Source organism: Eleutherodactylus coqui, chromosome 4, assembly GCF_035609145.1.
Source record: "Eleutherodactylus coqui strain aEleCoq1 chromosome 4, aEleCoq1.hap1, whole genome shotgun sequence".
In the NCBI taxonomy this organism is placed as follows: domain Eukaryota; kingdom Metazoa; phylum Chordata; class Amphibia; order Anura; family Eleutherodactylidae; genus Eleutherodactylus; species Eleutherodactylus coqui.
The window spans coordinates 281484143-281502321 of NC_089840.1; the positions used below are offsets into that span (position 1 = coordinate 281484143).

The 18179-nt window shown below is 47.5% G+C and overlaps 1 protein-coding gene across 5 annotated transcripts in view; it reads right to left on the reverse strand.

Moving 5' to 3' along the window:
* Nucleotides 1–18179, reverse strand: part of LOC136624337 (gastrula zinc finger protein XlCGF57.1-like) — a 721853-nt gene that overhangs the window by 181490 nt on the left and 522184 nt on the right. The window contains exons 1-2 of one of the 5 annotated variants that reach the window (XM_066598273.1): nucleotides 196–623; nucleotides 52–116 (exon numbers count right to left, since the gene is read on the reverse strand). The exons of the other annotated variants lie outside the window; for them this stretch is intronic. Coding sequence (XP_066454370.1) covers nucleotides 52–116; nucleotides 196–343 — 213 coding nt within the window. The 5' untranslated portion in view covers nucleotides 344–623. Of the gene's footprint in view, nucleotides 1–51; nucleotides 117–195; nucleotides 624–18179 lie in introns of those variants that run through there. 5 annotated transcript variants of the gene reach the window in all.

The window sequence follows — 18179 nt, forward strand, 5'->3', positions numbered from 1 at the left end:
ATAAGACTAAACACAAGAGGGAAGATTTCATGAGACCTTCTCTCCATCTACCTGATCATCCTGTGGAAGAAGAGGCCGGGGACATCTCTCCGCTGCTGTTCTCTTAGTGGATCTACCTACAGAAAACACAGACAGCCACTGAATTTATTCTCTACATACAAATAAAGGCCATGTGGATTTAGTCCTGTCTATTACCTGGTGATGGGAGGGACTGGTGGTCCTCCATCACGATGTCCTTGTACAGATCTTTGTGTCCTTCCAAATACTCCCACTCCTCCATGGAGAAATAGACAGTGAAGTCCTGACACCTTATAGGAACCTGACAACACAATGATACCATCATCACCCAGACACGTTATACCGCCATAGCGTTACTGTATAATGTCCCAGCATTCCCAGCCGCATCACCTTTCCAGTCAGCAGCTCAATCATCTTGTTGGTGAGTTCTAGGATCTTCTGCTCATTGATCTCCTCAAGTATCAGGGGGCGAGGTGGAGGCCCTGTGATTGGGCTCAGGGGTCTTCCCCATCCATCAGACACCGGGGCCTGACAGCCATCACTAGAAGTCTTCTTCACTACCGTGTAATCCTGTTTATTGGGAAATACATCCATAAATATCCCTGCAGACATTTCTAGAGTCCTCCCAGTCTGGTCCGGCAGTTATGTCGGCACTTCACATCTGTGTTCATCAGTTCTGTTGCTCTGTGAGGGCACGTGTATATATTGCTATATGTTTTTATATCTTTAGACCTGCGTGCAAATTCTATGCAATGCTTTGTGACAAAAAACGTAATATTCAAAATATGTAATATGCATTCTTAAAAAATCATATCAGATACGACAAAGGCTTCTGCAAGGCGGAGAAGACTGTATCTTGGAAAATTACAAAGAGGAACAAGATAGAACGGCGATTAGCTTGGCAGTTTAAGGAACTTGCAACATCTTGCTCGAAGGACTGAGGAAAAAAAGAGAAGTGTCTGCTATGAATAAGGAACATGTGATTGATACAGCCGCCTGTCTGATTAACTTTTGCTATGGACAGTATTATGGACATATATGGTGATGCTATATATCTGGACCAATTAGATGCTATATGCTTTGTGTAGCAACAGGAGGGTATAAAGCCCTGTGTAAGCCAGTAAAGTGTTGGCCATTACTCCCGTACAGGGAAGCATACCAGACCTGTGTGTGGTGTTTTTCCTTTACCGTCGACAACGGGACATTAGGGTGGGTTTTGACTGATGCTGTACTGATTGATTACCCTGACAGTTCTATTCTGTTGGCTGTTCGGCATTTTACCAGCTGCAATAGTTTCCAGCATTCCGGCCGTCTTCACACTTGGCTGCAGCATTTACAGTACAGGCCATGCGGGGGAGATGTATAAAATGTCTTTCACGCGGTGCCGGTATTTTCTATAACAAATCTACTTAGTCTTTGAGAACTGCGGCAGATTCTAAATCCGCAGCGAGACTATTTATACTACGGATTTATGCTGCCGATTTTGAACCCCTGAAGAACAAAGGATAAAATCCACAGAAGTTTGGCAAGTAAGTCCGCAGCATAATACGAGCCATTTAGGCCACCTGCACACGAACGGATTTGCATTAAGGACTCCATGGCCGATGTCTGCACCAAATACCATCCATAGCATGCTACGGAAAAAGGCTTTTTCCTGCACACTTACGGAAACAAATTGCGGTTTCCACGAGCGGAGGAAATATCGCAGCACATTTCATTTTCGTGGGATGTTAGCATGGATGGCTTCCATTTAAGTTAATGGAAACCGCTCGACCCGCGGTCCATCTGAAACTGACAGATCACAGATTCCAATTCATCACCTAGCAACGGTGTGGGGAAAAAAATTGAGAAAAAAAAGCTGTACAGTGCGTGTCCGACAGCGAGCCGTGTGGACCATCCGCAGTACAGATGAAGAACAGAATAGACAGGTACGAGCAGATGCCAGCCGGGCACATGGTCAGACTCCATTGTGGGCTACCGCATACAGAAATCCACCTCTTTGTGTGCAGGCGGGCTTAGATGTGGATTTGGCCCCTGCGTATTTACTGCGTAATAGCTGCAAGCTACCACTGTGGAAAGCCCGTAGTAATCATGCTTCATGTGAAAGTGGCAGAAAGACTGAATTGGCAGTAAGTCCTCTGACGTAGATGTGACCAGAGACTGACATAGATAAGAATGATGGAACGTGACGTCATATTCAGAATCTCTCACCCACTGACATACCGATCATGGTCGCAGGGGTCGCAATAGCGATGCGGTGCCTGCACAGAGGGGGCCCAGAGGCCACCCTCCGCCATATACAAATGCACATACAGTGCATTACCGGCTTGTCGTACTGCCAGCCGCGTGATTATTACGAGTCAGACAACGGAAGAGCAGAAGAGGAGGAGAGAGGCAGGCAGGCACAAACATAACATGGCTCGGAACAGAGGAAGCTGATGATGATGTCATACCCATGCACTCCTGCACAGTGTACAGCATCTCTGTGCCTGCTGGTCTCCTCACACAGAGAACTGGTCCGGGGTATGTACCTATCTGTCTCTCTCATCCATCTATCTAACGACCTATAACTCTCATCTATCTATCTCTCTCATCTATCTATCTACCAAGCTCGCTCATCTACCTACCTATCTATCTCTCATCTAGCTACCTACCTATCTCATCTATCTACCTACCTATCTCTGTCATTTATAGATCTACCTACCTCTCTCATCCATCTCTCCATCTACCTACCTGTCTCTCTTGTTAGCGCAATTTTCGCTATTCGATATACTGTGGGTGCCATATTAGATAGGAATAATGTACAGGCCTGGAGACCCCTTTAAAAGAGCACACGTCTAAATCATGTGTGCCAAGGTTCTCCTTTTATTTAGGCGGGTAAAAGTTTATATAAGGGAGGAGCTTCCCCTGAGCATGCTCTATTCTTTCTTGACTTGTCCGAAGGAAATACTTCCTGTGTTTCTCTCCAACCAGCCATTTCCTGTCCCTTTACATAAAGGCATTCCTAGATAGGTTTTCAACTGGTTAAAAAACAGTTTGACCAGTTTTTGGACACAAAGCACTGCTCCTTCAATTCTCGTGGAGGAAGGGGGGGGGGCGATGTTCCCTCCCCCCAGAGGATTAGATTAGAGACACAATATAGCATCTTCACAGCTTATAAAAATACAGAAAATACAGACAAGATGGTGAACCTCTCAGCCATCTACCACACTCTCATCTACCTACCTCTCTCATCTATCTATCTACCTTATCTGTCCATCACTGCTATATAGTTATGCATCTCCCTGTATAGACTGTATATAATTGCACATTTTGCACACAATTAAAAAATGCATCAAAAACACCTGCAGTTTCTTATAGTGTATGCAGCATCTTAAAAACGTATGTGGTCTTTGAATACCGCATGCAGTTTTTTAAAATGTATTCTTTTATTTTATTTCAAAAGTATAACAAAAAGCATGAACACACCCTAAGGCCGCTCTCACACATGCGTTCAGAAAACACAGTTCTAAATTGTGGCATTTTTACTGCAAGTTCTAGTGGAGTTTTTGAACGCATGGTACAACATTTGACAGCGCTTCTAAATGCACCCCACCATTGTGATGCGTGAGGAGGTACGTTAAAAAACACAAAAATAGAACAGACAGCTCTCGAAAATCGTGGCATTAGGGACACTGCATTCAAGCTCAGGTCTGAGTAACCCCATTAAGGTCAATGGGAGCATTGTATGGTGGTTAGCATGACGCTCGGGGCGCCGTGCTAATAGCGGTAAAGAGCGGTGTGAGAGAGTGGCCCAAGGGGCTACAAACAAGTTTTCCTGTAGTGCAGGATTTAGGCATGGGTATAGGGGGTGGGGGAGGCCCTGAGCTGAACTTTTGCACCCGGGCCCCTGAGCGTTTAGGTACGCCCCTGCTCTCACCTCTCCTGTAAGCTGAAAGAGTATCTCTAGGGTGAGGCTGAATAAACTCTCCGCCATCTTGTCCCGGTTCCTATCCATCCTTGTCGGGTCAATCAGGATAATTATCTGATATAGAAGATATCAGCGGAGGATCCTGAAAGGGAAGAAGACGAGACAATGTAATATCATACAAAATCCACTATAATAATACAATTACCGGGCATTCCCTCCTCTTCCCTTCCGCACCCTAGCTGAGCCCTAACACAGCCCCTCCACACCCCACTGCTCGGCCCCCACTGCTGACCCCCAGTTCATTAGCACCATTATCAGCCATCTTCTGTCTTCCTGACTGACAGGACTGCCACACAGCCCCACGCTGTTCACAGCATTACCTGACTTGTCCCACAAACCCCAGACATGCTGGGTGCAAGGATGGAGAGGGGGCAGAGTCAGGTGATGCTAGGAACAAAGCCACTCTGGGTGATACATAGGGGGCACTATAACTAAGTAGGGCAACAAAGGCAGCATTACAGCTTAGTAAAGGCACAAAGGGACTTCTTAATTAAAGGGAAAGAGACATTACTAATTTGCCAGACCACAGAAGATGCATTAGTACTACAGGGGAGTTACTGAGAGGTTAATTGGGGCAGTGTCAGGATGGACAGAGTGTGCAGGGACAAGTCAAAGCTGGAAGAAGTCTTCATGGTGGTCTGGGCCCAGAGAAAGAAGATAAATGGATGACCACAATCAGAGGACACATCACCTGTGATCACTGAAGGTAACTACACTGTAATGACTAACACTGGAGGTAACTGCACTGTAATAACTAATAATGGAGGTAACTGCACTGTAATCACTAATACTGGAGGTAACTGCACTGTAATCACTAATACTGGAGGTAACTGCACTGTAATCTCTGTTTACAGCTGGTATGTTTTAGAGCTCTACCATCACTGTGAGGGGATCAGTAAGCTTCCAACGCACAAGGATACACGGAATACAAGAACTTCTTAAAGGAGATGTCCCGCGCCGAAACGGGTTTTTTTTTTTTTAAACCCCCCCCCCGTTCGGCGCGAGACAACCCCGATGCAGGGGTTAAAAAAACCACCCGCACAGCGCTTACCTGAATCCCGGCGGTCCGGTGACTTCAATACTTACCGCTGAAGATGGCCGCCGGGATCCTCTATCTTCGTGGACCGCAGCTCTTCTGTGCGGTCCACTGCCGATTCCAGCCTCCTGATTGGCTGGAATCGGCACGTGACGGGGCGGAGCTACACGGAGCTACACGGAGCCCCATAGAGAACAGCAGAAGACCCGGACTGCGCAAGCGCGGCTAATTTGGCCATCGGAGGCCAAAAATTAGTCGGCACCATGGAGACCAGGACGCTAGCAACGGAGCAGGTAAGTAAAAAACTTTTTATAACTTCTGTATGGCTCATAATTAATGCACAATGTACATTACAAAGTGCATTAATATGGCCATACAGAAGTGTATAGACCCACTTGCTGCCTCGGGACATCTCCTTTAATGTGTGCATTTCTCCTTAGATCTACATTAGTTAATCACATTGCAGTGAGGCTACATTCACACGAGGAGCTTTAGAAGAGGTTTTGGAGAGTCTGTGAAGAGCAGCATTTAAAAAACAAAAACACCCCAAAAATGTTTAAAAAAATAAAGCAGCGGTGGCGTGGCCAGCTAATGGAGGAGTAGGACACATCTCTGCTCGGCTCCAGCACCCGGCCCTAGTTATCCTTAATGCGGATGACCCAGACCCGGCTTTTAACGAACATGCCGAGGGGGAAGAAGAGGGGAGCATCACAGACCTCCCTGGACGACCCCAGAAGAAATATAACCGTCTTCCTGAGAAGAACAGCGGGAGCGGAGTCCCACGCGGCCGCTCCCAAGATGGCGCCCGCAGCACTTCCAGCGCAGCAATCAAGCCCTGAATCAGACCTCGACCAGCAGCATGGAGCGAGAGCCCAGGGCAGACTTGGAGGCCGCGCTAGTCCGACAGCAGACCCTGGAACTACCAGCCACCACCACAGTGGAATCAGCGAAGAATCGTCCGTGGGAAGAGATACCTCGATACCCGCCGGTGGCCGCACGGAGGGGAGAAGAGGAGGATCGGCATGGCGGGACGGAGACTTAGCACCCGTGGCAGCGGGACGCGAATCCCCGGTACTCACAAGCGGCCTCGCGGAGGGAGTGAGAGGAGGAGCGGCGAACCGGTACAGAGGCACAGCTTCCGAGACGGCGGGAAGTGTACCCCATGTACTCGCGGCGGCAGTGAAGAGGGGGGGAGGGGAGGAGCTGCGAGCCGGGACAGTGGCACAGCATCCAAGGCGGCAGGAGCGGTGAGTGCAGCTGGCAGGCAAGCTACAGAGGAGTGGGGAGACATAAACAGCCCAGAGCCAGGGTCCCCTGGGGCACACGTAGCCCCCCCTCACATTACTATGGAGAAACCCTCAGGAGAAGAGGAGCAAAAGCATGCAGCACAGGAGGAAGGAGGCCCACATCAGGCCCCTTGTCCAAAGGGTCCCTAATGCCACAGAGGTAGACAGCAACGACCCCTCTGAGCAGTAAGCCCTGTGCAGGAGAGAAACCAAATAAGGGACTCCCGCAGCACACAGAGAATGGGGGAGAACCCCCACAACAAGATTCACCCCAGACCAGCGCCCGCTCCCCACCAACGCACGGCTCCACGTCACTGCTCAGCTCCCCACCGCCGCACAGTTTCTCAGAATTGTACTCCGGGCAGAGAGGCCCTACCATGGGCTCCGCAAACAGCCCTTACCCTTACCCCAACAAGCCAGCTACAGTAATGTCTCAGCCGCAGCAAAGTGACCCACTGCCGCTAAAAAAGCGCTATTCAGAAGAGGCCCAGACAGACCGATTTCCAGGCTGCAACAAAACCCAAATCGACACAGGGGTCAAACGACCAGGGGGAACCCAGTAACAGAGAGAGTCAAATATCAACACTTAGACAATCCACCCAGATCCCAACCCCCCCCCCCCCCCCCCCCCCCCACGCAGGTGGAAGATGAAGACTGGGATTGGAAAAAAACGCCTCAAGGCTCTCCCGACCCAGGACAACATGGATGCTCTATTCCAGCAACTGGAAGACGTCCGTAAGGAAGATATGGCTTTCCTGCAACACTAGATCCGACAAATAGGCCAGAGAGTAGAGGCAGTAGAAGAGGCGCAGGAGAAGACCACTGATACCCTAGAAACCCATAACCAAGCTTAGGCAGACCTTTAGTTCTAGGGGATATACAGTGGCCCCTTTTCGTTTCCGTTTACATTTATGTTGTATGTTTCGCCCTTCTGTTTTCCCCCCACTTCCTCTTTCCTCATGTGCCCTTCCACAGCAGGTCCCCCCCTCCAACCCATTCAAGAGAGAAAGAAAGCACCCACCCACCCCCATACTGAATTTTGAATAGCGAATTTAACCTTTTACTCATTCAATACTAAAGGGCTGAACAGCCCACAGAAAAGAAGACAGCTCCTCTACCATCTCCACAGAAAAAAGGTGATGGTGGCTCTGTTGCAAGAGACCCATTTCAAAGCGGGGGGGTGTGCCAATCTGTTCCTCCTCGTACTACCCAACTTGGCTACATGGCCCCGACCCCCTCAGAAAGGTGGGAGGAGTCTGCATCGCCCTTCATAGAACCCTCCAGAATCAACAAATCGATTCAGTGATCCACCTGGGAGGAAGGTATATTTTCCTCAAGCTGGAAATACTAGGCTTTGTAATCACCTTTGCCAATATTTATCTCCCAAACCAGAACCAAGTACCTTTTGCAACAAGAGTGCTGAAGGCCCTGACCAACTTCGCAGATGGATCAAGAATAATTCTGGGTAGAGACCTTAACATGGTAATGGACACCACCGTGGACTCCTCTTTGTATAAGTCCTTCGTCTCCCGATCGGCAACCAGGGCTCTTAAGAATAAATTAGACACACTACAGCTAGTTGACTTATGGAGAATCCTACTCCAGAGTCTCGGGACTACACTTTCCATTCAGCAGCTCACAACTCCTACAGCAGGATTGATTATCTTCTGATCTCACATAGTCTTCTCGATAGTGCCCCGTCCTGCTCACACGGAGACCTATCATGGTCGGACCATTCCCCAGTCTTTGGAGGTCTTGCGGGCTGGGGATCTACCCCAAGATACCAGTCCTGGAGACTAAATGATAATTTCCTAAGAGGCCCCATCTGTGTCGCCGCAATTAGAAAAGAGATTGAAATCTTCAAAGAGTCACATCTAGCAGATCAAACACCCGCGCCAATAAAGCAGGAGACACTTAAATGTATCCCAAGAGGTGTGTTAATCTCCCAAGGTTCCAGAATCAAAAAAAAAAGATCCGCTACCCTATCGGGCCTACTAGCCTCTCTGAGAGCCAAGGAAACTGCTAACAAACGCAAACAAAGCGAAGTCCTGAGATCAGAAATCTCATCAATCCGACAACAGATCCTTGAGATTTTAGACCAGCGCTCGTTGGCCCTCAGAGACAAGCTTAAAAAAGGGTCATTTGAGTATGGAGACAAATGTGGGAACCAACTTGCCAGAACCCTCCACCCCAGGGCCCACTTACGTATATACCCAAAATACAATCTACCAGCGGCCATCTGATCCACAACACCGAAGACTTCCTAGAGGAATTTAAATCTTACTGTGATAATCTCTATAATATCACCACAGACACCCAATCCACAACACCACTGCTTAAAAGCGAGATAGACACTTATCTATCCAATCATGCACCCAAGAGCCTGGCATCTGCAGAGGCGGATGAACTAGATCTAGACTTTTCACCCCAATAACTATTAAATATAATCCAAAATCTAAAAGTAAATAAGAGTCCAGGGCCAGATGGCTATACGGCCAGATTCTATAAACTATTTGCCGAAGAACTCTCCCCAATTGCTTTAGAAGCATTTAACCCAGTAAATAGAGGATGCCCATTCCCCAAACAGGTGCGGCAAGCCCATATCACCATCATCCTCAAACCGGGAAAGGACCCCTCGGCCTGCGGGAGTTATAGACTGATATCGCTAATAAACGTCGATATTAAGATGTTTGCCAAACTGATAGCAAACAGACTCCAGAACCTAATCCCTAGACTGATCCACTTGGAGAAAGTTGGCTTTGTCCCAGGCAGAGAGACAAGGGACAACGCCATCAAAACGATTTCCCTAATAGCCAGAGCCAAAGCAGCAAAAACCCCTTTATGTCTCCTTTCAATTGACGCGGAAAAGGCATTTGATAGGGTAAGTTGGGCCTTCCTCTCTGCCACTTTGGGAAAAATTGGACTGGACCCACAGATTCTCCAGTGGATCATGGCCCTATACCAAGACCCTACGGCTAGGATCAGAGTAAATGGAACCCTGTCTGACCCGCTCAGAGTGAGCAATGGGACGAGGCAGGGGTGTCCCCTCTCCCACTTTCTATACATCCTAACGATGGAGACCCTAGCCAACGCCATTCGAAGTAATGACTCGATTAAATGCATCAGAGTCAGCTCCTCGGAACACAAAATGGCACTATTTGCCGATGATTTATTGTGGTATCTATCCAACCCCCGAGTCGGCATGCCCGTACTTCTAAAGGAATTTGAAAAGTTCGGAAGGATCAAAAATTAGAAAATTAATGCGCAGAAATCAGAGGCCCTAAACATTTCTCTCCCGCAGGCCGAGGTCTCCCACTTGGAGTCGGTACTCCCCTTTCGCTGGGTTGGTTCCCACTTAAAGTATCTGGGAGTCAATATCCCCACGGAGCTATCACTAAGCTTTAAACTAAACTTCACTCCCTTTGCTGAGAAACTCGAGAGACCTTAGCAAATGGAGCCCCCTATATCTCTCATGGAATGGTCGAGTCAATGCAATTAAAATGGATGTATTGCCCCAATTTCTCTTTCTCTGTCAAACAATCCCGATTGGGCTCCCAAGAACATTCCTGAAAAAAATCAGATCCCTAATTTCCAACTCCATTTGGAAAGGAAGCAAACTGCGTCTGCGTTACTCACTACTAAAGAGGGGAAAAGAAAAGGGGGGCCTGGGCCGCCCGGACTTTTTCATCTACCAGAAGGCTAACATTGCAAATTGCGTCCTAGAAATCCTTAAAAGTAGAACACGCAGGTGAAATAGATGGCCTATACGGAGCCCCCTGGATTTTGCCCAAATGGATTAAGTCTATACCCAACATCTCCCCCTTTGGCCTACAACTATTTAAGACATGGGCTAGTTTTGCCCCCCAATATAGACTGGTCACAATCCCAGGCCCCCTAACCCCGCTCATAGCAAATTCCCTATTTGAAGCTACTATAAGCCAGAAGGGACTGCTGTCTATCCCAGCGGAGCGAACCCCCAGACTGAAGGACGTAGTGATGCAGACGGGCCTGGAACCCATGACCGAGATCTTAGACCAGTCCCCACCTCAGCCAGGGTCCTGGCTTCAATACCTGCAGCTGAGAGGCTTTGTGAGTACGCTGATTCCAAAAGAAAACCTGACGGCGCCCCTGACGGAGTTTGAGCAACTCTGCATATCAAGCCTAAGCCAGAGGCACATGATCTCCACGTTATATAAGATGTTGCTGGATCGGGAGACGAAGGAGGAGACCCCGAACTACAGGTAGGCCTGGGAACGGGAATTAGGGGAAAGCATCACGGAGGAGGACTGGTGTAACATTTGGGCCCTAACCCACAAGCTATCCACAGCTGGAAAAATACAAGACTCTGGTAGGACTGTCGACCAGTGGCTGACCTATGGGACGAGGTGACAATTATATAACTATATAACCACATCAACCACTCAAGAGTGATAATGACACCGAAACTAGCCCTGCTCTCACTGTTCCTGGGCAGCAAGAGAGAGCCGCTAAATTAAGTCTCCTAAAAAATTTCATATTACCAGTGAGAAGACTCATCCCAAGGTTCTGGCGCTCTCCAACCGTTCCAACTAGGGGCATGTGGGTTGAAGAACTCCACAACCTCATGAGATTTGATGAACTGGGAGCCGAAGACCCAAAATCTTGGGAAGCATACTACAATACATGGCAGTCATGGGTAGCGTTCAGAGGGTCGGACGACCTTAAACGATGGTTAGATCAAGGCTCACTTGACTAAACCACCACCCGGACCGGCGTTCACAGGACTCTCCACCCAGAGTCATTCCTCTGCATTTATTTCTCCTTCCAACCCCCACTCCCACCACACCCCCCCTTTCCATCCTCGTCTATTTCCCTTCCCCCTCCCCTTCTATCCATGTGTGTGTTTTAGATAAGATAAGTTTACATGAATGGAAAGGTGGTACTGCTCCTACAATCTTAACCCCTTAGTGATGGCCCCATCGGGAAACTACGTCCTGTCTGAGTGGGCTTTAATCCTAGAGGACGTAGTATTATGCGTCCTCTTAGGATTAATGCCCCTCAGGCTCTGGACGTGACAGCTCCATGCTGTCGGTGCCCGCAGTTAGCCAACAGCATTGAGCTGTCATCCCGGGCAGCGGGCAGTCCCCCCGGCATTGCGATTGGCGCTATCCAATGGATAGTGCCGATCGCAATAAAGTTTTTAAAAAAGTGAAAAAGTTAGATATTCAGCTGCCCTGATGGATCAGATCCATCAGGGCAACTGAAAATACTCACCCGGCTTGTCCGCGATATCCCACGGTCAATGGGTCCTCCGGGCCCCGGCGCCGCTCTTCTGTGCATGCGCGCCAGACGTATGACGTTACACGCATGCGCAGAAGGCCAGGAGCCCCGGCAGATTCAAAATCTCCTGGCTCCCGGCTCCTGAAGGTAGCCGGAAACCAGGAGATGTCCCGGGGATAGCGGCGATCGCGGAAAAGTTTTAAAAAAATTTTAAAAAGTGTCAGTTTCACCTCCCCTCATGGATCGGATCCATGAGGGGAGGTGAACATCCTCACCTCAGGTCCTCCAGCGATGTCCTGATCTCCCGGGACCCGAAGTCCCCTTCTGAGCATGCGCACCCAATGTAAATCATTGGGCACGTGCACAGAGGGGCTCGAGCCCCGGGAAATTTAAAATCCCTCTGCTCCTGGCTGCCATGTGTACCCCGGAGCAGAGGGATGTCACCAGGGACATGATCACTGTTATCCAATGGCTTAATAGTGGGACCTGTGAACTTGAGATGCAGCCCAACATGTAGCCCCTCGCCTGCCCTATCCGTTGCTGTGTCGTTCCCATCATTTTCTTGAATTGCCAAGATTTTCACACATGAAAACCTTAGCGAGCATCGGCGAAATACAAAAATGTTCCGGTCGCCCATTGACTTCAATGGGGTTCGTTATTCGAAACGAACACCCGAACATCGCGGGAAGTTCGTTTCGAATAACGCGAATCCGAACATTTTGGTGTTCGCTCATCTTTAATGAAATGACATACCTAAGGCTCCCGGAATTTATCAGCGGACCTTACCCCAGCTTCTGCGCACGCGCCCGTCGCCAAAATGACAGACGCATGCACAAAAGCCGTGGATTGCCAGGGGAATTTAAAAATCTCCCTGCTCCTGGCTACAAAACTTAGCCGAGAGCCCAGAGATTTCACGGAGAGCCGCAGTGAGCGGTTCTTGATCACGTGTTCGCCGTTATCCAATGCATAATGGCAACCACGTCAAAGTAAAAAAAAGGTGAAGCTTCATCTCCCCTCACCGATGCGATCGGTGAGAGGAAATGAAGCTTTTTACCGTAGGCCTCCGTATTTAAACCCTGATGTGAACTTCCTCCGTGAACTTTCCTGGATTCTGCACATGCGACCACCAGCAAAACACCGGACACATGCGCACAAGTCGGGGGGCCCAGGAATTTTAAAATCTCCTTACTCCCAGCGATCAATGGTCGCCGAGAGACTAGAGCAGTGACTTTGTTGAGCGGTCGCCGGTCACGTGATAAAAAGGTAGCGATCTACCTAAGGCCGGTCTCACATGACTGGATAGGAATTACAGATTCCGCATGCATCTGATCCGCGGTAATACACAGATCAATCGCATTGGATTACACAATTCCGCTCACATTAGTGGGTCGGAATTACGTAATCCACTCGTAGAAAAGAGAACGCAGCAAGTTCCAGGAGCAGCTTGTTGAGCGCCCTCTGTGTGAGACCACCGCACCTCATCAAGCTTACGAAGACTCACAGAGCGCAATTTTTACACCCCATACCTGCCGCTGAGGTCACGAAATACCCCCCCAAAAAGCATGAGAGGAGGGGGCATACCCGGTTTTATTGCCCCATGTACCCATCCCAACCAGCCTCCGTAATTACCCCTGTCTTCGGAAATACCGCATAGTTCACATTATTACTTTTATCTAAGGTTTGGGAATGCCAAAAAGGGCGCGGACAGGGGGGGAATCTTTAACACGTGTCAATTTTTATTCCGCACAAGTGGGCAATGGGGCCAGGAATTTATTCATTTGTGCCCTGCAATCCAACGGGTGTTCCTTCCATTACAGGCCTTGCCATGTGTCCTGTAAGTAGATTAGGGCCACAATGGGTATGTTTCTGAACACGGGACAAATGGGGGAATCCATTTTGGGGTGAACGTCTTCATTCCGGTGTACACTGTACAAAAAAACTGTTTTTAAATTGACAAAATTGCCAAAAAAATGAAAATCGTAATTTTTTCCTTCTGCTTTGCTTAGATTCATTCAAATACTGTGGGGTGAAAATACGCAGTAGCCACCTAGATGAATTCGTTAAGGGGTCTAGTTTTCAAAATGGGGTCATTTCGGGGGCGTGGCCTGAAGAGCACCGAGACGGACGCTGCAGACTAATCTCCGCTCGGCAAGGGCACTCAAAAGCGGATAAAAAGCACCAGCAGAGGAAAAACAAATCACCCCAGGGAGCCCAACAACGCACCTGAGGTGAAGGATGACAAGGAGAAGGACATCCAAATCAGTCCCGACCAGACTGGAGACTTTCTTCACGGCGCGCGGAGCAGCAGCCGATATGGCTGCTGAAGAGGCTTCCTGCACCGGCGCTCGGGAAGGGATGACAAGCGGCTGTAAAGATAAATCATCAGAGAAGGAGAAACAGCAGGGGGCTGTCGGAAGAACTAATACAGCGGAGGACACCTCTCAGCAGCAGGTGAGGGATAACGATGTGGAGGAGGGAAAGATGCAGGGGGGCACAGATGCAGGGCTCTCTCCCATTAAGATGGCACCGACCACGCTGCTCTAGAAGCGTTCATCTCCCTCCCCCACAGGCAGCCCAGAGAAGCAGAGACAGAAAATGTCTCCTGCTGAAGAAATTGAGGCCAGCTCTGCTACATTCCTCAAGAAGGATGAAGGGAATGTCATTAAAAGCCTTTCTGCACTTGACAGACCAGTGACAGAACTGTACATCAAAGAGTTAGTGATGGCTCTCAGTGACACTATTCACGCCGACATTTAAAGCCTAACCTCTAATCTAAACGCATCAGTATCAGAAGTTAGGAATAGAGTGGAAAAAACAGACAAGAAACTGGAAGAAATAGTCATATCCCATAATTCACTTATAGACGCCCACTATGAACTGGCAGAAAAAGTATCTAAACTCCAAAGCAAATTAATAGATCTTGAGGACAGAAACAGACGCAATAACGTCAGTATTAGTGGAGTGTCGGAAAAGGTCTCTAATGCAGAAATTTTCACGCATGTCACGCGGCTTATGAAAAAACTCCTCCCCAATACCCCCGAACAAGAACTAATGATTGATAGAGCACACCGGCTCCCGCGCCCAAAATTCTTAAAAGACGACAGCCCCAGAGACATCATAGTGCGCATTCACTATTTTCGCACCAAAGAAGCCCTGATGGGCGCAGCTAGGAAATTGCCATCACTCCCTAGCCCATACGACAACATCCGTATCTTCATAGACCTCTCGCAAGCAACAATGGAGGCGAGAAGGAGCTTTGCGTCTGCCACCATAGCTATGAGAAATGCTGGTATCGTATATAGATGGGGCTTCCCCACCAAACTAACTGTAACCAAAGAAAATGGAACACACATTTTTCTGAATCCTGATGATGCTGCCCGAGCTCTGAAGTCTTGGGGAATACAACTACAGACCACCGAACGGCCCCATGCACCTGAAGGTTCCAAAACAAACCGCCAGCCTGTCAACAGAAACTCCTCAAGCCCGAAATAGTACAATACCTCATAACCCTGCTGTCAAAAGGCACATTATTATGAGTGCCCACCTGCCCATGCCAGACATTTCACCCCCGAATGCACATACCAGCGTCAGCTTGCTATGCTATTTTCACGTTCTTTGATGTTTTCCTCCCCCGAGGATTCTTTATTTGCATCGGTCCTTCTTCTCACGGGGAGAAACGCCTGAAGGACTGTCATGTTTGGTTTTACTACTTTTGTTCTATTTCAGGCATCCTTGATTTCCACAGATACCCAGACGTCCAAAAGCAAACATCACCACCCTCGTCATGGCTCTGAAAATTCTTTCCATAAACGCCAACGGCCTGAATTCTCCATACAAAAGACGTGCCGTTTGGAAGGACACAATCTCGTATGACGCGGATGTAGTATGTATTCAAGAGACTCACTTGCTGGAGATAGACACCGGTTATATGACACATAACAAATTTCAACAAAAAATTTTGCTTGTGCCCCCAAAAAGCATGCAGGGGTTATGATCGCATTTTAAAAAATGTAACATTTGTGGTAGACAAACAAATATGTGATACGAAGGGCCGATACATAATCTTGGTGGGTTCCCTAAGCAACACCCCACTCACATCAGTTAATGTGTATGTTCCAAATACGAAACAGATTAGCTTTCTTAACAAACTCACCAAAAAAATATACCAGATAGCTAAGGGCTCTGTAATTATGTGTGGTGATTTCAACCTAGTCCCAGACGGAACAGCAGATACCACTAACCAAAAACTAAGGAAAGGACCCACGTTAAACAATTGGCTACACAGCTCAGCATTATATGACACCTTTCATAGTAACATAGTAACATAGTTCGTAAGGCTGAATGAAGACAATGTCCATCTAGTCCAGCCTTTCGATGTCTTAATACCTCTGCCAGGGAATTTTCATATTTCTCCCCCAGACACGTAACCTTCTCACGAATCGATTTGTGCCTGGTGGACAAAAACCTTCTGGTAAAAGTGTCTAGATCAGAAATAGGCATGGCCACGTGGTCGGATCATGCCCCGACGTTGACACATGTAATGCTGGACGGAAAATGTCAAAACAACAAGATGTGGAGGAATAACACATATTTAATGAGTTTACCTAACCATAAAAAAGATATACACAATGCCCTAAAGGAGTACTTTGTACTGAACAACACCCCGGGTATAGATCTTATGACCCTATGGAATAAGAGGCATTCTTATAAAAATGGGTGCTAGATTTAAAAGAGATAAGGCTAGGAGGACTGAAGAACTCTTAAACCAAATTTGTCAAAAAGAAAAGGAAGCACAACAACTTCCCTCCCCTAAAACACTAGAGGATCTACGAAAAGTAAGACTAGATCTCCGAAAAATTTTACTAGGAGACTTTGAAAGAGAGGTGAATGCTAATGGAGCAAACATATACTCATCCTTAAACAAGCCCTCAAAATGGATGGCACAGTTAACTAAAAGGAAATCATTAAAAGCCAACATTCCTTATATCTGGAATTCCAAAAAAAGAGAGCACAAAATAACTCACCCCAAGAAGATCGCGGAAGCCTTCCGCACCTTCTACAAAAATCTTTACAATATAAAGGACAACCCACTAATCACTCAACCGAATAGAACCAAAATAATGGAATTTCTAAAAGAGGCCAACCTTCCAACAGTTAATGCTCGACAAGCATTTGCACTAGACCAACAATTCGACATAACAGAGTTATCCACAACAGTTGCATCCCTAAAAAATATAAAGCACCTGGCCCAGATGGGTACTCTGCAGAGTATTACCAAAATTTTGGGAATATTTTATCCCCATTCGCAGCAAACACATTCAACACCGCCATGCAAAGAGGAAAATTCCCGGAAGAAATGCTTCAAGCAACGATAGTAGTTCTGCCCAAACCTGGCAAAGATCCAAATGATCCAGCCAATTTTCTTAACACAGACGTAAAAATTTATGCAAAGATCCTCGCCAACAGATTGTTAAACCTACTCCCAAATTTAATTCACTCCGATCAGCTGGGTTTTGTCAGGGGGAGACAGGCGTCAGATGGTACGAGGAGAATAGTAAATCTACTCCATAAAATTGACTCTTCAAAAACACCAGCGATTCTAGTAGCCTTAGATGCCGAAAAGGCTTTTGATAGAGTCCACTGGGGTTTTGCCTTTGAAACCTTGAAAAAATATGGCATGGGTGAGGACATAATCAGGGCCATACAGGCCCTTTATTCGTCCCCCACAGCTAGGGTATTGGTAGATGGAACACTATCAGACCCCTTGCACATAACCAATGGAACAAGACAAGGGTGCCCTCTCTCGCCTATCTTATATGCTCTTACAATCAAACCATTAGCAGAAAAAATTCGCCTATCCCCCGAAATAAACGGGATCCCAGCAAACTAAAGACAACATAAAATTGGATTATTCGCAGACGACGTAATATTAACCTTGTCCCGCCCCCTAGAATCCCTAAGAGCCGCACACAAAATTTTAGAAAGCTTTGCTGAGGCATCCTTATATAAATTAAATATAGACAAGTCACTCATCCTAGGCATACACATACCCAAAAATCTGAAAACAGCTATCCAATCTGAATTTTCATTCAAATGCAAAGAAAAATCTATACCTTATTTAGGGGTGGAATTATCAGCTTCTCCCCAAAATTTGGAAAATGCGAACATTCCCACATTGCTCAACACTACGCAAAGAGAAATAGACCATTTGACCAAACTAAATTTGACGTGGTACGGAAGAATCATGTCATACAAGATGAAAATCTTACCTAAAATTATGTACTATTTCAGAGTCCTCCCGATCCCCTTTTCAAATACCTCTCTATCCAACCTACAGAATCAATTAACCCCTTGAGTGGCACACCCGGAAATTTTCCGGGAGGAGCTCCACTGCTCTTAGCGATATAGCCCGGAAGATTTCCGGGCTATGTATCACTATGGGAGCTGCAGAGCACATTGCCACTAGCTGTGGCATTGTGCTCTGCCTGCACTGTCCCACAGAGAACAAAGCAGGACATTAAAAAACTTAGAAGCAGGAAGATATTGTAGATCTGACGGCAATCTCCTGCTTCTAATGTCCTGCTTTGTTCACAGCTTGCTATAGAGACCA